The 20,364-nt window shown below is 46.8% G+C and overlaps 1 protein-coding gene across 2 annotated transcripts; it reads right to left on the bottom strand.

Annotated features, from left to right (window-relative positions):
* Nucleotides 1-7,304: 7,304 nt before the first annotated feature.
* LOC116951642 (uncharacterized) lies at nt 7,305-20,077 on the bottom strand. 2 transcript variants are annotated; one of them, XM_032970422.2, is made up of 4 exons: nt 19,959-20,077; nt 18,114-18,384; nt 15,190-15,471; nt 7,305-7,779 (listed from the first exon to the last, which is right to left on the bottom strand). In XM_032970422.2, the coding sequence occupies exons 2-4, from the start codon at nt 18,237-18,239 to the stop codon at nt 7,369-7,371; spliced, it is 819 nt and encodes a 272-aa protein (XP_032826313.2). In that variant the 5' UTR covers nt 18,240-18,384; nt 19,959-20,077; the 3' UTR covers nt 7,305-7,368. The 2 variants fall into 2 exon arrangements, with proteins under 2 accessions (XP_032826313.2, XP_032826312.2); XM_032970421.2 differs by having other exon boundaries at nt 19,759-20,048.
* Nucleotides 20,078-20,364: the final 287 nt, after the last annotated feature.

Raw genomic sequence — 20,364 nt, 5'->3', positions numbered from 1 at the left:
AGGTAGTTAACATCTCATAGCCACCGTGGTGATGATGATGATGAGAGAGAGACACAGACCTCCTGTATACCATGCGAGGTAGTTAACATCTCATAGCCACCGTGGTTATGATGATGATGAGAGAGAGACACAGACCTCCTGTATACCAGGCGAGGTAGTTAACATCTCATAGCCACCGTGGTGATGATGATGATGATGAGAGAGAGACACAGACCTCCTGTATACCAGGCGAGGTAGTTAACATCTCATAGCCACCGTGGTGATGATGATGATGAGATAGAGACACAGACCTCCTGTATACCAGGCGAGGTAGTTAACATCTCATAGCCACTGTGGTGATGATGAGAGGGAGACACAGACCTCCTGTATACCAGGCGAGGTAGTTAACATCTCATAGCCACCGTGGTGATCATGATGATGGGAGAGAGACACAGACCTCCTGTATACCAGGCGAGGTAGTTAACATCTCATAGCCACTGTGGTGATGATGAGAGGGAGACACAGACCTCCTGTATACCAGGCGAGGTAGTTAACATCTCTTTTGCGACCGTGGCTGCAGGCACCAAACAACCACACTGGAAACTAGTCTCCCAACGCGCGGTTTATAGTCTTCGAGGTGCACCTCGTCTTGAGAACGCGGTCTCGTTCTCTCTGTCACACACACACACCTGTGTAGCACCACCGTGCGTGTGTTGCTGCACCAGTGTCGCGGTTTTCCCCGGGATCGTCATCTTGTTCGAGGTAGCCGTCCTGCAAAATCCTCCGGTTTTTTTTTACCTCCACATTTTTTTTTTAAAAAAACGTGCGTTTAGAATATTTGGCTGATATCAATGTCCACGCGATAAGCCGCTTCTTTGGGCTATCATTTGTGGCCAGGTCGCTTCTGAAAAGGAATCTCGTAGCTCAGTGGGCCTTACCTGGTAAAATAAACGTTTTTTTTGCGAGTGATTTGCTTAACTTTCCCATACTTTGCACTAATGTCGTGTTGTCGTATTGTTTGTTGCTGTAACTTTGTGACCCCCCCCCCCAAAAAAAAGAGCTTCATAGCTCATCGGATTCCTCCAGCATAAATAAAGATTTTGATTCTGTTACAGCTGTCTCCCCCCCCCCCCCTCCCAAGGGTGTGCTTTTAAAGTCCCCTTCCTATGATCACTGTTACATTGTTTTTATAAATGTATTTTGGTGATTTTGAAAACGTTTTGGTTTAGCCGTGTTTGTTTGTCGTAGTACAGAGTTAGCCTGACAACTTTAATCTACATTGTCTTGTGGTTGCTATTGTTTGACTTGCATCCCACTGGGATTTTTGCACACAGCGTTGAAATGCGGTGTCTTTTCTGGAAGACTTTGCTGGGTTTTTCCAGGATTTTTCTGTTGCGCGCAGTCACTTTAAGACAGGGGTGGGCAAATTTTTTGACTCGCGGGCCACAATGGGTTCCAAAATTTGACAGAGGGGCCGGGCCAGGAACAGATGAATGGAGTGTTTGTGTGAACTAATATAAATGACGTGTTAAAAATCATCACGTGAAAGGATTTGGCCTTTAACAGGTAGCAAAGCATTTATTTGCAAGGCAATTTAACATATTGCACGAACATGAACAATACAAAAACATGTCGTAACTCCCGGTCAAAGTGCGCCATCTAATGGGGAAATGGGGGCATTACAGGAGAAAGGTAAAATTTAATTTAATAATAATAATATTTGGACAAGTTCGGCGGACCGGATTAAAAAGCCCAACGGGCCGTACTTTGCCCATGTCTGCTTTAAGACGTTTTCTCTGTTCATGTTTTGTTTTGTTGCGGTTGCACCCGAGTCAAGAACCGCATGACTCACAGGGCTATACCGAATGAATGAAACTGAAGTGAAACTGAAGACGGTGGCTGCCTTCGCGTGCAGTTGCTACCCCGTCCAGTGTGGCGAGATCTCCTTCCCCACGACCGACCAGCTCAGCTGTGGCCTCCTGCTCAAAATGTGCACCGAGCGGATAGTAGCGCGCCCGCTCATCTCCCGTTTACAGCAACGGAGCCAGTGATGGAAATTCCACATTCATATAGCGGGGAAGGGGAGTGTGGTGGAGGGGGGATGGTGGTGGTGGGGGGGGGGCGAGTATAACCATAGGACAACCACTGTTAAACCACCCCACCCCACGACGTGGTACTCATTGTATTGACCCCGGATGGATGATATCGTCACGCGACATGTAACCCACAGCGGCGGTGGTTAACCGCCGCCTCGCGTGCGCTGCGAGTGAGCCCGTCTGGGTGAGACTCCTGCCCGCGGCTGATACCGCAACCACACCCCAGCTGACGGCGTACAGACCGTGGCGGGTTGGCCTTGATTCGTGTCGGGCTGATCAGGGTTCCGCGTGGGCTTCCTTTGTCACTCGATTGTTGGTGCTCACAGAAGCCAACACTTAGCGCCATCCCCACGCACACGAAACCTTCGCCTCTCGATTTGAAACGTACGCGCGCTCACTCACTCACTCATCCTAATCACCATTCACCCTTCATTCGAACAATACACCGCAAAAGCGGCCAGACTTTACAATGGGGGAATAATCGATTCACCTGCTGTTCAGTCCTCGTCCCGGTCTGCATTTGTTCTTCCCTTTCCCAGTGGTACAAGTGTCGGAATCTCTACAAAAGGTGACTGCAGAATCGGAGCGATCTCCCGCTGCTCAATTGAGCACCGACTGAAACATTGCTCACCTCCCGCTTACCAGCCCCGCTGAGCCAGCGGTGGAAATTCCACATTCGTATGTAAGAGGGGAGAGTCCTCTTCATGCGACAACCACTGTAAACTACCCCCCCTCCCCCGCCTCCAAAAATAGTATCTATTTTATTGACCCCGGGGAAATGATGGGCGTTACCTTGCCCCCCTGGAGTAAACGATGAAACCTTTAGGATCTACAACAAATCATTTTCTTTGTACCTTTCGGTGAAGTCACGTCGATAGAAAAAAATGAAAGTAAATATATATTTGTTTTAAAACTCCGACGTTTCGATCACAACACAGGCGATCGTCATCGGGAGGAAAAAGGCGGGCAAGGCACAATGAAGGCGAGTTCTTTATAAAGGTTTAAACATGGGCGTGGCACAAGCCTCCTGGCATCAGAACGAAGTTGGCGGGGCATCAGTGCCCTGTGGTAAGAGAGCACCGTGGGGCGGTTACGAGACGTTCCGAGAAGGACACGGGAGTTGGCTAGGAAGAAACATCACAAGGGACCGGCCATAAATGACGTCACGCGATTTTTGACGATTTTTCAACCCCTCCTCCCACCCCCCCCCCCCTTAGGTGCGTGACGTCATTTATGGACGGTCCCCAACCATTTTGATTTAAAGCTTTCGTGACTGCAGGGATTCAAATTCTTGGTTCTTTCGGTAAAGTCACGTAGAGGGGAAACAATAAAATAATAAGGATATAAAATAAAATTCTCACGACGTTTCGACTGCAACACAAGCAATCATCATCAGGTGTGAAAACCACAGCAAGAAAGTTTTAAAAAGTGGCGGGTTTTTTTTTCAACGTTATAAAAAAAACCCGCCACTTTTTTAATTTCCTTGCTGTGGTTTTCACACCTGATGATGATTGCTTGTGTTGCAGTCGAAACGTCGTGAGAATTTAATTGTTTTATATTTTTATTGTTTTATTGTTTCCCTTCTACGTGACTTTACCGAAAGAAGCAAGAATATGGTCCCCAACCAGTTATGGCTTAAAGCGGTTGATGACGTCCTTCCAATGGTTGCCGTGTTGGTACCCATTTCTCTCGGTTGGAATTGTGCCTGTGTCTATATATATGGATGGCTTCATGGACGATTCTTTGTCGATAGCCAGTGGGCTTGCACAGTAGCCATCGTGCTTTGGCAAAGCAGACCATTGTTTTATTTCGTGGGCTCGCATCTTTCTGCGTGTTCATTGTACACAGAGTCGGGCTGTCCAGGATCACATTCGCCTTTGCATTCCGAGATCCGACGAGTCGTCTGTGCCCGAGTCTGACGTTGTATTGCCCTTCTATGCTCCCGTGTCGAAATCCACCCCGCGACTTCACCCACCCGACTTGAACCCAGCAGCTTGGTCAAATAACCTCCCTCACCCACACGCTCCCGCCTCCACGCATACGGCTTGGGAGCGGTGGGGGGGGAGGGGGGGCTGCATCCAGCAGTGGATTGAACATGCACACAGTGTATTGTGTGGAGCGGTGATTTTATTAAATACACACAGACAGGCAGGGACTATGAGGAGGAGGAGGAGGAATAAAACGAGTTCCAAGGAGGATGCCTTGGTGTGTATTGGGTTATGCGACGTACAGGGTTAGGTCTGAGCGGGTTTTACCACGTGTTGTTCGTTCGGCACCACGACGTCTGACGTTTCGTGGGAGGGGGGTCTTCCTCGGCAAACTGAATCCCCCCCACAAGGGGAATCGCTGGAAGCGACATCGGTGGAGTGATGGTATCTTCCTCGCCAGGAATGCAGGAGGTCGGGGGGGGGGTGTTCGACCCCGACCCCGACCCCCGCTATAATTGGAGTTTGCGTGTCTCTCTCTCGCCGTGGTCACGTGGAACATTTTTTTGTATTTTCTCCCGATCCTCCGGGTTTTCCCCTCCTCATTTAGAAACATGCCCTTTGTGTTATTCGGGTGATTTTGTGCTCCGAATTTGCATACGTGATAAGCCACTACGTTGAGCTGTCATTTGTGGCCAGGTCGCTTCTGAAAAAGCGAATGGCTCTGTTGGCTTTACGTGGTAAAATAAACATGATTTCGATTTAAAGCTTTCGTGACTGCAAGGATTCATCTTCTTTGGTTCTTTCGGTAAAGTCACGTAGAATGAGAATAAAATAATAAATTGATAAAATAAAATAACACAATAAAATTCTCACGACGTTTCGGCCACAACACAAGCGGCCTTCATCAGCGCTGTCCTCCAGACAGTCTCGTCCCTTCACCTGATGAAGGCTGTTTGTGTTGTGGCCGAAACGTCGTGAGAATTTTATTGTGTTATTTTATTTTATCAATTTATTATTTTATTCTCATTCTACGTGACTTTACCGAAAGAACCAAAGAAGAAAAATAAACATGGTTATGTAATCCACGTGATTTGCTTTGCTTTCTTATACTTTGCACTGCTATCGTGTTGTCATATTGTTTGTTGTTGTAACGTTCTGACCGGCCCCCTTACTGGACATCCGTGGGGAAAATAAAAGGTGACAGCTTCACAGCTTATCGGATTCCTCCAGTATGAATAAAATGAGTCTGATTCTGACACCGTGGTTACAACACGGGCGCAACACCGGGGTGAGAGCGATGGAGAGAGCGAGGGGAGAGAAAGGGGGAGCGAGGGGAGAGAGCGAGGGGAGAGCGAGGGAGAGAGAGCGAGGGGAGAGCGAGGGAGAGAGAGCGAGGGGAGAGCGAGGGGAGAGAGAGCGAGGGAGAGAGAGCGAGGGGAGTGAAAGGGAGAGCGAGGGGAGAGAGCGAGGGAGAGAGAGCGTGGGGGGAGAAAGGGAGAGCGAGGGGAGAGAGCGAGGGGAGAGGGGAGAGCGAGGGAGAGAGAGCGAGGGGGGAGAAAGGGAGAGCGAGGGAGAGCGAGGGGAGAGAAAGGGAGAGAGGGGGAGAGCGAGGGGAGAGAGGGGGAGAGCGAGCTATCTCTCTCTCTCCCTTTATGATTGTACAAAATTACTCATCGCCATCGCACAACGTTGTGATGTTAGTGGAATACAGGACAGATCGCAACACACACAGTGGTCAACATGTCTTGTGATTCCCCCTCCCCCCACCCCCCAAATTGAATTCTCTAAAACTTTATATTTTTGGTAAGGTTTATTTAAAACAGAAATGAAAATGCAAACGTCAATGAATTGGGGGGCACGAGACATCCGGACCACCAAAACTAACAAACAAGCATTTGTTTTCATTGCCATAGCAACTGATACAAGTTCAATCACATCGGGCGATCATCAGCCCCCCCCCCCCCTCCCCCCCATTAATAACTGTTTCGCAGCAAGATTTGTTTTAAGCATCGCGGACCCTAGCCGGGTTTTCACTTGATGGGTCTCATCAGCAGCCTGTGGCCTGTTAAAACTATGCTGATGATGGATGACGCTGCTGGTAGTAATGACGGCGATGGTGTCAGGTGGGACTAGTAGCGACTGTTGTGGTGTGGATAGCGGTGGTGCTGGTGGTGAAGGAGGTGATACCGTCAATAATCATTATTCTGATGATGACGATGCTGCTGCTACTGCCGATGATGATGATGCTGCTACTGCCGATGATGACAATGCCACTGCTGATGACAATGCTGCTACTGCCGATGATGACAATGCCACTGCTGATGACAATGCCGCTGCTGATGACAATGCCACTGCTGATGACAATGCCGCTGCTGATGACAATGCCGCTGCTGATGACAATGCTACTACTGCCGATGATGACAATGCCGCTGCTGATGACAATGCTACTACTGCCGATGATGACCATGCCGCTGCTGATGACAATGCCGCTGCTGATGACAATGCCACTGCTGATGACAATGCCGCTGCTGATGACAATGCCGCTGCTGATGACAATGCTACTACTGCCGATGATGACAATGCCACTGCTGATGACAATGCTACTACTGCCGATGATGACAATGCCGCTGCTGATGACAATGCTGCTACTGATGACAATGCCACTGCTGATGACAATGCCGCTGCTGATGACAATGCCGCTGCTGATGACAATGCTACTACTGCCGATGATGACAATGCCGCTGCTGATGACAATGCTACTACTGCCGATGATGACAATGCCGCTGCTGATGACAATGCTACTACTGCCGATGATGACCATGCCGCTGCTGATGACAATGCTGCTACTGCCGATGATGACAATGCCGCTGCTGATGACAATGCTGCTACTGCCGATGATGACCATGCCGCTGCTGATGACAATGCTGCTACTGCCGATGATGACAATGCCGCTGCTGATGACAATGCTACTACTGCCGATGATGACCATGCCGCTGCTGATGACAATGCTGCTACTGCCGATGATGACAATGCCGCTGCTGATGACAATGCTGCTACTGCCGATGATGACAATGCCGCTGCTGATGGCAATACTGCTGCTACTGCTGCTACTGATGGTGATAATGTTGTTGCTACTGCCAAATGACAACGCTGCTGCTGATGCCACTGCTTTGTGATCGTGCTGCTACTGATGCTGCTGCTACTGCTGACAACACAGCTGCTGCTGCTGCTGCCACTGCTGCTGCTAACGCCGATGCAGACGACAACAACAACAAAGACACACATCAGGAATCAATACGCATGAGTTTCCAGTTCCTTATTTATTTATTCATCCATCGTTACTATCCCTCCAGCGCCCACCCGATTTATTGAGACTTCCCATCCCTGCCTTTGAACATCTTAAACAGCACCATGAGGGGTGTCTTGGCAGCCGGAGGCTCGCCGTGGACGTGGAAACCTCCGTAGCGCTTACTCTGTCGCCGCGGCCCAAGCCCCACTTCGTCTTGAGACCTCACAGGCCCGCCTATCCCGGCGGCACCGGCCATAGGAACGGCCCCGGGCGAAAGGATCCAGGGCCAGGAGGAGGCGATCGCACGGGACGCTTCGGCTGCAGTGAAACCGTTCTGCTCGACTTGGTGGTGGCGATGTTGCTGCTGCTGCTGCTGTTGATGATGTTGTTGTTGTTGTTCGTGTTGATGTGGCTGTAGGTCATTGTTTGAGATGATGGCTCTCTCGGAGAGATCTTGAGAGTCTTCCGAGCCGGGCTCCACGAAGACCTATCGGTGACATCAGCAGCAGCAGCAGCAGCATCATCAGCACTCAAACGGCAAGAGGTCTCTGGTTTCGATTTAAAGCTTTCGTGACTGCAAGGATTCATCTTCTCTGGTTCTTTCGGTACGGTCACGTAGAATGAGAATAAAATAATAAAATAACACAATAAAATTCTCACGACGTTTCGGCCACAACGCAGGTCTGTAGCTTTCACCTGAAGACGGCCGCTTGCATTGTGGCCGAAACGTCGTCAGAATTTTATTGTGTTATTTTATTATTTTATTCTCATTCTACGTGACCTTATCGAAAGAACCAAAGAAGAGGTCTCTGGTTGTTCTGTTTGTTTGTTTTTAGCTCAACATTAGCCCAACACAGAGCACGAATTGGGGGGACCACGCAGAGACTCCGCAGGACCACCTCATAGGGCAGCGGTCCGTATCTCCCGATTAGCATGGGTGGCTACGTACGGCGCGAAAGAAGTTCAACGTACATGCACAGAGGGGGTCTCCGGCAACCAAAATAACAAAAGTAAAATTTTGGGCGAATTCGGTAAAAAAAAATTAAACATCGTTATATCAAGAGCCCAAATGCAACGTGGTGAATACGAGACAGTGGCGCTCTCTTGATAAACAACGTCACGAAGCAAACTTTCTTAAGGGCGCCGCGTACGTATAGGGAGCTGCAGGCTGCCGGTCCCCTGCCCTGGAACGTAGTGCTCCTGCATTTAGAGCAAGGCCGTAGCCATGGAGTCAACATTGGGGGGGACCAAATCTTCCAGGGGGTCCGGGCCCCTCCCCGCCCCCCCCCCCAGAAAAAAAATCTAAATTTGAAAACTAATTTCCTGCCATTTCCTGCCTAAAATATAACAAAAAATTCACTAACACATGGGATGTACTTTTTATTTGTTTTGTTACAATAATGCCTAATAGTGCATATTGTATTATATTACTCCGTTTTTACTTTCTTACCATTTCTTGTTTCATTGTATGTAATGGCAGAGTTTAGGGATTAATAAAGTACAACCATAACCACAATCATATCAACAGAAAGCTATTTATAGCAATATATTGGGGGGGGGGCATTTTGAGTATATTTAAATATTGGGGGGGGGGATGTGTCCCCAAATATATATTATAATTACGGCCTCGATTTAGAGGAGTTGGGCTCATTGCCCCACCGTGATGTGATGACCGCAAGCGGGAACGTGGACCTTTGTTTCAATTTAAACGGGGAGGGGAAGACGATGGGAGAGGAACTGACAATGAAGAGGGATGGACGGGACAGGAGAAGGTTCGGTGGGGCCATGACGGTCTCTGTAAAAAAAAAATACTCTTTGGTTCTTTCGGTAAAAGTCACGTAGAAAAGAAAATTAGTAATAGAGTTCGACGTTTCGATTGCAACACAAGCAACCGTCATCAGGTAGAATTAAATTTGAGAGAGAGAGAGACAAAACACAGACACGGAGACACACAAGCAGAGAGAGACACAACATAGACACACAGAGACCCAATGCCTCTGTGTCGAGGCCTTAAATAGAGAGAGAGGGGCGGGTCTCTGTAAAAGGCTACGCGGTGGAGCGTTTGTCTTGCTGTGCGAGCGGGCTGAACGTGCGTTAATGCTTCCCGTCTTTATCTCTCCTCCATCCACAGCCTCCGCCTTCTGTCTTTGTCAACCACAAACGACCCCCTCCTCGTCATCCGCCTCTTCTCCACAACCGCTCACTCGCTCACCCATCCGCACCTTCCCACCATCATCTCAACATGAGCAGCATCAGCAGCAGCATCAGCAGCATCAGCAGCAGCACCATAAGCATGCACGTCACAACACCGCCGCTCGATTCGCCTTACGCTAACCACACTAGCACACCCTCATGCACAGTCATCCACTTTGTTCACCAGGAAAAGATGAAGTTCCCCCGAATAACCTTCCCAGGCTTTTGGGGCAAGTGCCGTTAGCAAGCAGCACCTATTAAGGGCCGGCACGGTTTACCAGGGGGTGGATTGTCAGCACCGCGCACGGCCGCCTTTGTCTCCCAAACTGGCGATGTTTTACGCACCGCACCAAATGCTAATTTGAGACCGAGTCAACCAAGGGGAGGCCCAGGACCGGTCCACATATTCGCCACCAGTGTTGACCGTGAGCTGGCATCGAACTCGGTTCATGGCGCAGTGATATACAAAGACAAAGATCCCCCATACAGCCTTTAACATATTGATAGGGCAAGTGCTGTTAGCGAGTAGCACCGATGTGATACTGTATACACAAACACACACCTCCGATGAGCACGGTTGGCTACGTACGGTGCGAAAGAAGTTCAACATACGCACTCGCATACGTGCGTGCTGTGCATACAGCACTGGGGGATTCGAAGGCGCTCGGGGCGTGGTGCTGCCCACTTTCCCCCCACACCCCACCAACCCTCGTGTGCCGAACTCCATCGGTGCTGCTTACTCGCTCATCATCAAGAAAAAAAAACTGGTGTTGGTTGGTGGCCGTGAGCAGGAATTGAACTCGGGTCTCCAACCCCCCCACCCACCCACCCCACCTTTGGCTGTCAATCTGTTACCGGTCTCGTCCATCGGTCAGCCATCATCCCTTAGAGGCTGATTGTTCGTCCGGCCTCAAACCCCCCCTCCCCCGCACCGTTCGATGTTCCTTAACTGCGCTCGAATGCGACGGATCCCGCTCGCGTTTGCTTCTCCGATCCGCCCGTCGCTTCCTCTTCCCGCTCTCCTAAATGCCAATTCCACAGCACGCCGAGCACGCCTCCTACCAATGCCCCTTTTGTTCACTTTTCCCCCTTTTTTCTGTTCCGCTTCTGATTGCCGGGTGTCCTTGTCGCCGATCCATGTCAAGAGGCAGGGCAACGTCGCAGCGATTGTCAACGGCCGTCTGACGGCCATGCGGGAATCTTTGCTTTTCATGATTGCAATTACATTTCTCAACTGCTCCCCGAATCTCCTCTCGTTCTCCCACCCTCCATTTAATCCTCATGATCTCGATCTGCCCGCAATAATTCCCCCTATTATATATATACTCTATACTCTATTGTGATTTCCAGATTTGGCCATCAAGCAATGACAGTATGTTTCATACGTGATTGATCATGTTGGTGACGGTGAAGGCACCGAAATAATAATTGTAACGATACCGATCTCGATGCTGCTCATCATCACCGCTATTAGTGTTGATAATAGCGGTGATGATGGCGGTGTTGATGGTAATGTGATCCGCACCTCCGATCAACACGGTTGGCTACGTGCGGTGCGAAAGAAGTTCAACGTGTAGATCTACAGCGAGGGAAAAAAGTATTTGATCCCTTGCTGATTTTGTACGTTTGCCCACTGACAAAGAAATGATCAGTCTATCATTTTAATGGTAGGTTTATTTGAACAGTGAGAGACAGAATAACAACAAAAAAATCCAGAAAAACGCATGTCAAAAATGTTATAAATTGATTTGCATTTTAATGAGGGAAATAAGTATTTGACCCCTCTGCAAAACATGACTTAGTACTTGGTGGCAAAACCCTTGTTGGCAATCACAGAGGTCAGACGTTTCTTGTAGTTGGCCACCAGGTTTGCACACATCTCAGGAGGGATTTTGTCCCACTCCTCTTTGCAGATCTTCTCCAAGTCATTAAGGTTTCGAGGCTGACGTTTGGCAACTCGAACCTTCAGCTCCCTCCACAGATTTTCTATGGGATTAAGGTCTGGCGACTGGCTAGGCCACTCCAGGACCTTAGTGTGCTTCTTCTTGATCCACTCCTTTGTTGTCTTGACAGTGTGTTGTGGGTCATTGTCATGCTGGAATACCCATCCTCGACCCATTTTCAATGCCCTGGCTGAGGGAAAGAGGTTCTCACCCAAGATTTGACGGTACATGGCCCCATCCATCGTCCCTTTGATGCGATGAAGTTGTCCTGTCCCCTTAGCAGAAAAACACCCCCAAAGCATAATGTTTCCACCTCCATGTTTGACGGTGTGGATGGTGTTCTTGGGGTCATAGGCAGCATTCCTCCTCTTCCAAACATGGCGAGTTGAGTTGATGCCAAAGAGCTCCATTTTGGTCTCATCTGACCACAACACTTTCACCCAGTTGTCCTCTGAATCATTCAGATGTTCATTGGCAAACTTCAGACGGGCATGTATATGTGCTTTCTTGAGCAGGGGGACCTTGCGGGCGCTGCTGGATTTCAGTCCTTCACGGCGTAGTGTGTTACCAAATGTTTTCTTGGTGACTATGGTCCCAGCTGCCTTGAGATCATTGACAAGATCCTCCCGTGTAGTTCTGGGCTGATTCCTCACCGTTCTCATGATCATTGCAACTCCACGAGGTGAGATCTTGCATGGAGCCCCAGGCCGAGGGAGATTGACAGTTCTTTTGTGTTTCTTCCATTTGCGAATAATCGCATCAACTGTTGTCACCTTCTCACCAAGCTGCTTGGCAATGGTCTTGTAGCCCATTCCAACCTTGTGTAGGTCTACAATCTTGTCCCTGACATCCTTGGAGAGCTCTTTGGTCTTGGCCATGGTGGAGAGTTTGGAATCTGATTGATTGATTGATTGCTTCTGTAGACAGGTGTCTTTTATACAAGTAACAAGCTGAGATTAGGAGCACTCCCTTTAAGAGTGTGCTCCTAATCTCAGCTCGTTACCTGTATAAATGGCACCTGGGAGCCAGAAATCTTTCTGATTGAGAGGGGGTCAAATACTTATTTCCCTCATTAAAATGCAAATCAATTTATAACATTTTTGACATGCGTTTTTCTGGATTTTGTTGTTGTTATTCTGTCTCTCACTGTTCAAATAAACCTACCATTAAAATTATAGACTGATCATTTCTTTGTCAGTGGGCAAACGTACAAAATCAGCAGGGGATCAAATACTTTTTTTCCCTCATTGTACATGATGGTGAGGCCAATGATGATGGTTATGATTCGTCCGTTTGTGTGTTTAATCACCATCAAATACTGTGTTCATATTTGGTTTTATTTTATGGTTATTTCGGTAAAGTCAGATAGATAGAAAAAATAATAACAATAAAATAATTACATTTTGATTTAAAGCTTTCGTGACTGCAGGGATTCGTATTCTTGGTTCTTTCGGTAAAGTCACGCAGAAGGGAAACAATAAAATAATAAAAATATAAAATAATAAAATTCTCACGACGTTTCGACTGCAACACAAGCAATCATCATCAGGTGATTTTCACACCAAAAATAATAAAATAATTATTTTGATAACAATAAAATAATTAAATTTTGAGAATAATAGTTTTATTTTTCTTGGTCGTTATCATCATAATAATTATTTTAATTATTTTCTTATTCTTGGTTCTTTCAGTAAAGTCACGTAGAAGGGAAACAATAAAATAAAATAATAAAAATATATTTTATTATTCTTGGTTCTTTCGGTAATAAAAATATATTTTTATTATTTCATTGTTTCCCTTCTACGTGACTTTACCGAAAGAACCAAGAATATGAATCCCTGCAGTCACGAAAGCTTTAAATGAAACTGTAATTATTTTATTGTTATTATTTAGAATATGAATTCCTGCAGTCACTGAAGTTTTAAGTCAAAATTTCATATTCGTTGTTGAGTTAGGCCAGGCAGAAAGTGGAGTTGTTTAATGCCAGAATCCTGGACATTCTTAACGCTCCACCACCCGACACAATAACGACGTTTATAAATATTTCCTAAATACATCATCATCACGTGATGTTCTAACTTCATCATCATCATCTATTTTGCCAGGCTCATTATTACCATAGATGTCACCATCATCTGTTATCAGAACGCCGCAGAGATGTTGATGACGGTAACGAAGATGCTGCTGCTGCTGCTATAGTTGTTGCTGCGTATGTTGAACATGATGAAGGATGTTCGTGGTTCTTTCGGTAAAGTCACGTAGAAGGGAAGTAATTTTTGTTTATTTTTTATTATTTCCCTTCTACGTGACTTTATCGAAAGAACCAAGAATATGAATCCCTGCAGTCACGAAAGCTTTCAATCGAAAAATGATGAAGGATGCTGCTACTACTCATGATGCTACTACTACTGCTGCGGATGATGTAGATGTTGAAGGTGTTGATGCCGATGATGATGATGATGCTGATACTCCTGCTGTTATGGAGTGACTCATGCTGCCAGCTATGGCTGCAAAGTTTGGTCGTACATGTTATGTGTATCGTTTATTGTTAAATTTGAATCATAGCTCCTATGATCACTGTTACATTGTGTTTACAGCTTTATTTTAGCGATTTCGAAAACGTTTGGTTTAGCCGTGTTTGTTTGTCGAAGTACAAAGTTGGCCTGATAACTTTAATCTAAATTGTCTTGTGGTTGTTATTGTTAAGACTTGCATCCCACTGGGATTTTTGCACACAGCGTTGATATACGGTGGGTGTTTTTTTTTTCTGTAAGACTTTGCTCGTTTTTTTCCTGGATTTTTCTCTTTGTGCGTAGTCACTTTAAGATGTTTTCTTGTTCATGTTTTTGTTGTGTTGCGGTTACACCCGAGTCAAGAGCCGCATGGCTCACAGGGTTATACCTAATCAATGAAACTGAACTGAAACTGTTTCTGCTGTTGATGATAATCTCGCTAATAATGATGATGGATTTCTGAAACTACTTCTGATCATACTACTGTTGTTGCTGCTACTGTTGATGATGGGGTATCTGTCGCTTGTGTGTGACAGTGATGCTTCTCTGGCTGCTGATAATCATGATCATTAGTATTATGACGATGTCTCTGCTGCTGCTGCTGCTACTGATGCTTGTTACTTCTGCTGATGATTGCTTCTGTCGATGCCATTGCTACCGCTGCTCATGACGAGGGTGATGCGCATGGTGATGCTACTGCTGCCACTGATGATGACAAATGGCCCGATACTTGCACCGACTTAGTGCTGTTCGCCTTTTGGCGTTGTTCTCTGGTCTGACACTGGGTACAGAGAGACAAGGCCTTAAAGAAGGCCGGCTTGTCTCTGGCGCAGGCAAAACCGGTTCCCAAAAGACAATGCCCATGTATCGTCAGAGCGCGTTTGCTTTGCACGTTTTGCCACAAAGCACGCTTGGCGAATGCAGCAAACTTGATTCCTCGCAAAAGGGTATCTACGTTGTGTTTGGACATCTTAACGGAAATCCGGTTTTATTGCCAGAAAGGGGTAAAAAAAAACCCCTATTGTTTTTTTTGTTGTTGCTTCGCGTCTCTCGTGTTGATTTCAAGATGATGTCACACAAAGTCACTTTAAGATGTTTTTCTTGTTCATGTTTTTTTTGTTTTTTGTTTGTTTGTCGCGGTTGCACCCGATTCAAGAGCCGAATGGCTCACGGGAGCTATACCAAAATAAATGAAACTATGGAACTGTGATGACTGTGATGATGCCCCGAACACCAAACCCTGCTCACCTTCACGGGCCGTTTCTTGCGGTTCGCCGGCTTGCCCCACCGAAAGTGCCCCACGGCGTAGCCCAGGGAGCGCCTCAGTGGCTCCTCCTCGTCCTCCATCACCTCGTCGTCCACCACCTCGTCGTCCACCACCTCGTCATTGCCAGCCTGCTGGCCCCAGGCCTCCGGGCCCGGCCGCTCGCCTTGGGCTCCCCGGGCGGCATCCGCCTCCTCCATTAGGGCGGCGCGCTCAGGCAAGAGCCAGGCTCCGCAGTCACCGTTACAGGCCCGAGAGCAAAGGAACTGCAAAATTAGAGGGGGGAGTTACAGCGTTAGAGTTAGACAAACTGGTTAGACAAGTTATACACGCAGGTTAAATAGGTATACAAATAATATGTAGACAAGTAAGATGTAGATACGTTGGCGCCAAATAGAAAGTGGGTGAGATGGGCCTATTAGGTGGACGTGATCTATGGAAAGGTGGGTAGGTTGACATTGACAGGTTAGGCGGACAGGTTTAAGATATGCAAGATTGTCTTAGGTTATACAGACAGGTGAGATATACATGTAGGGTAAGATATACACGTTAGATAGGTGAGGTAGACAGGAAGATCGAAGAGACAGGTCGGGGAAATGCAGGGGTATCGGATGGGACAGGTTAGGCCAGGGGCCTGCAACAAAAGTACTCAAGAAGAGGCATAAATTTCGATTTAAAGCTTTCGTGAACTGCAGGGATTCATATTCTCGGTTCTTTCGGTAAAGTCACCACCACGTAGAAGGGAAACAATAAAATAATAAAAATATAAAACAATAAAATCCTCACGACGTTTCGACTGCAACGCAACGCAATCATCATCAGGTGTGAAAACCACGGCAAGAAATTTTTTGAAACAAGTGGCGCTTTTTTTCTTATTGTTTAATATTTTTATTATTCTTTTATTATTTCCCTTCTACGTGGTGACTTTACCGAAAGAACCAAGAATAAGAAGAGGCATGTTTTGTGCGTTCGACTGAAACGTGTATTTCAAGAGCCACAGTGCATTGTGTGGTGAATACGGGACGGGGTGTCGGTCCTGCATAAACAGGTCCCTGCAGGGTGGGCTGGTAGGAACATTGGAATTTTGCGCAATTTTATGACATTGTTACGCATTCCTGTTACGTGACTTCCAAATGTTGGGTGCAATAAGACGTATCAAGTCTCTGCGCTGTCCATTGCTGATTTTACACCCCAACAGCACGAGATTTCACTTCGTTAAAAGTATTGAAAGGGGACGGACGGACGGACACATTAATCTATTGCAGGCTGGTACACTCAGTTTACAATCTTCCTTCCTACCAGTAACAACAAACGTCTCGAAGCAAGTTCCTTAAAGAGCCGCAGATCGCCCAGCACTGGGTTAGACGGATAGGTGGAACATCGAGAGGTTACTTAAGACATCTCGACTACAGCCATCAGCAACTGCACCGTCTGAGCGCAAAGAACCTGCAAATACAAAGATACCTTTAGATTAACTAGGCAGCTTTGATTGACAGGCGAGAGGAACATGGGGCTAGACTCATCGCTCGATAGATCCCACTTTTTTTTGTTACTGTCACATTTAAGGTCAGGATTATTTATATCGCCGAATTTTTTTTTTTTGGGGGGGGGGGGAATCGTTTCTGGCCATGTGGCCGGTTTTCAATGGACAGCTTACAATCATCGTCGGCGTGGTTAAGCCGGAGAATGCGAATGGCAAAGTATACACGCGGGCCAGGTGTCTCGTGTATTGTGTGTGTGTGTGTGCTGAACTTCTTCCGCACCGTATGTTGCTAACCACGTCAACTGAAGACACAGTAGTTGTGTGTGTGTGTGTTTTCCCGCACAAACCATCAGCCCGCGCTGCAGTTCATCACTGCAGCAGCCTTGAGTCAAGACAATAGGGTATAGAACACACGTTTGGACTGACAGGTTTCTTTCCTATAGTGGGGTCATCCGTTAAGAGCGTTGCAGTCCGACGGAGAGACGTAGAGCGGAACGATGCTAATGTTGCTGCAGATGCTGCTGCTGCAGATGATGATGATGAGAATTGTGTTACAACAGCACTCGTACTACCGTTGCTGATCCTGTTGCTGCTGCTCAAAATGATGTTGCCTATGAGAATGTTGTTAATACCACCACTACTGCTGATGTGCCTGCTGATTGCTGATGTTGATTGTGACGATGTTCATATTTTGTATTTAAAGCTTTCGTGACTGCAGGGATTCATATTCTTGGTTTTTTCGGTAAAGTCACGTAGAAGGGAAACAATAAAATAATAAAAAAACAATAAAATTCTCACGACGTTTCGACTGCAACGCAAGCAATCATCATCAGGTGTGACAACCACAGCTGATGATGATTGCTTGATTGCTTGTGTTGCAGTCGAAACGTCGTGAGAATTTTATTGTTTTATATTTGTATTATTAATATTGTTTCCCTTCTACGTGACTTTACCGAAAGAACCAAGAATATGATGTTCATATTCTTTGGGTCTTTCGGCAAAGTCACGTAGCTAGGTTCAAAGAAAATAACAAAAAAAACGACGACGTTTCGATCGCAACACGAGCGTACGTCATCAGCAAGAGGGGGGGATGAATCTCTGCAGTCACGAAAGCTTTACGTCAAGATGCATGATAATGTTGACAATGATAATTATATTCTTGGTTCTTTCGGTAAAGTCACGTAGAAGGGAAACAATAAAATAATAAAAATAAAAAAACAATAAAATTCTCACGACGTTTCGACTGCAACGCAAGCAATCATCATCAGGTGTGAAAACCACAGCAAGAAAAATGTGTTACTATCAGTACTACCACTGCTGATGCTACCGCTGCTGATGTTCCTGCCGATTCTGATGATGCTAATCGTGATGACGAGTACTGCCATATACTCATCTCCGTCTCTCTCTCCATATCACTCAAGTCACCTGTGCCACGGGGTCGCTCAGCTGGTCCACGCCGAGGCAGGGGCCGACCCCAACAGCGGCGCCTCCCCGCGGAGCCAAGCAGAGCAGGGCGGCTCCCAAGAGCCGAACCAGAGACCACTCCATCATGATGCCTGAGATCTCCTCTCCTCCTCCTCTCCTGCTTGATCCCCCTGCTCGTCTTTCTCTTGCTCCTCCTCCTCCCAGGTCCAAAGGCGAACGTCGCGAGAGGGCGGTGGTGGTGTTTGGTGGTGTTGGTGGTGGGATTGTGAGCCTGCAACATCGTTGACATCATCATGGTCGTCATCCTTTGACTGTAAACTTTCGCGACTGCCGTAATTCGTATTCTTGGTTCTTTCGGTAAAGTCACGTAGATAGAAAATAAATGGAAAATTAAAAAAACGCAAAAAACCCACGACGATTTTTATTTTTTATTTTATTTTTTATCTTTGCGACTTCACCGAAAGACCAAGAATATGCTCGTCATCATTGTATTTCATCGGCATCTCCCGGGATTGTTATCGTCGCTGTGATCGTTATGGTAAAAGACCATCATGCACTTGAAGTGAGACACTAATTCTCATCGTAAATCATCGTTATCGCAATTAATATAATGTCATCATTGTCATCGTCATTATCACCATCGGTATTCTCATAATTAGCGTCGTAACATATATGATGAATCATATTTGTTATCTTTATTATCGGCATTCTCATCTTTATATCCATCATCACCGTCGTTGTAATCATGATCCCCATCATCACCATGATTATCATCATCATCATGACCATCATCACCATCGCTATCGTATTCAAGTGGAACAATAGTTGGTTAGAAGCAGCAGTAGTATCCGTTCGCCATAGCAGCATCATAACCATCATCATCAGCAGTCACCGCATCATAACCATCATCACCAGCATCAGTATTCACATAACCATCATCACCAGCATCACCATCATCACCAGCATCAGTATTCGCATCATCACCAGCATCAGTATTTGCATCATAACCATCATTAGCAGCAGAAACGACATCACCATCATCATCTAAAACTATCATCATCATCATGGAAATATACTCGAAACTCAATCAAAAGTCTAACCCTGCTCGTGTGAGCCAGAGGTGGAAACTCCACGATCCCGTGGCGGGACCAGTCTATTCCGTTGACCTCCCAGCAGATATTGATGGTACTTACTGCGTATCGAGCCACATGGTATTTGCTGCTGATGCTTATGATGATGCTGCTGATGATGATGTTGTTGATGATGATGATAATTATCATTATTTAAATCCCGTCCGATGTTCAAAAGACGCAATAAATCTCAGCAGGTGCTCGTCTGGTCGGTAAAATCACGTAGGTAAAAAAATATTTCAAAAATGCACTTTAGTAAAAAAAAATTCTAGCTGTGATTTTCACACCTGATGATGATTGCTTGTGTTGCAATCGAAACGTCGTGATTTAATTTACTTTTATTTTTTTTACATATATTTTTATCTCTTATTTTTACTTTCTTCTATTTCTTACCGACGTGACTTTACCGAAAGAACCAGGGAGTGCAAATATAGAGGAGGTTGCTAAACCGCATTTCGTGTTTCCGTACATACGCAACACGCTCTTCCAAATGTGGCGTCAATGATCGTACTCACTGGCTGCGGACTCAGCGAGAGATGTCAAGTTTATGGTGAGACTAAGCAGCCAGGCACACGGGTAGGCAAACAGAGGAGTCAATCAACGCGGGCTAGTCGGACACACGCACACACACGCACACACACAAGAGACGAATTCACCCCGATAGCAAGACTCGCGCGTACACCTTCAGGTGCTCGGACACACGAGAGAGACGTACAGGTAGCCGGACTTGAGCGGAGACTGGACACGAAAGGGTGTTTCGTTGGGGCTATTATAAGGCGAATTGAACGGAGGCCGTTGTGACGTGCCTGCTTTATGATGCCGATGTTGGCACGATGGTGAGTGGGTGTGGGTGATTGAGCGGTAGTGGGAGAGAGGAGGAGGAGGAGGAACAGGGAGGTGAGGAGGTGGGGGCGGTGGTGGTGGTGGTGGTTGACAAAGACGGCAGAGGCTTTGGAAGGAGGAGAGATAGCGCCGGAAGCATTGACGCACGTTCAATCCACTCGCAGAGCGAGACAAAGACCCCCACGTATAGCCGTAATAGACGTTGGGAGCAAGTGCTGTTAGCGATCGGCACCTATGCAGACCGGCACGGCACACGAGGGGGCGGGTGGCCAGCACCA

This window comes from Petromyzon marinus, chromosome 43 (assembly GCF_048934315.1).
Source record: "Petromyzon marinus isolate PM22_M1 ecotype Great Lakes invasive population chromosome 43, UKy_Petmar_22M1.pri1.0, whole genome shotgun sequence".
Lineage (NCBI taxonomy): Eukaryota > Metazoa > Chordata > Hyperoartia > Petromyzontiformes > Petromyzontidae > Petromyzon > Petromyzon marinus.
The sequence above is the reverse complement of the archived record's forward strand: the minus strand, read 5'-3'. Positions and strand labels throughout refer to the sequence as shown.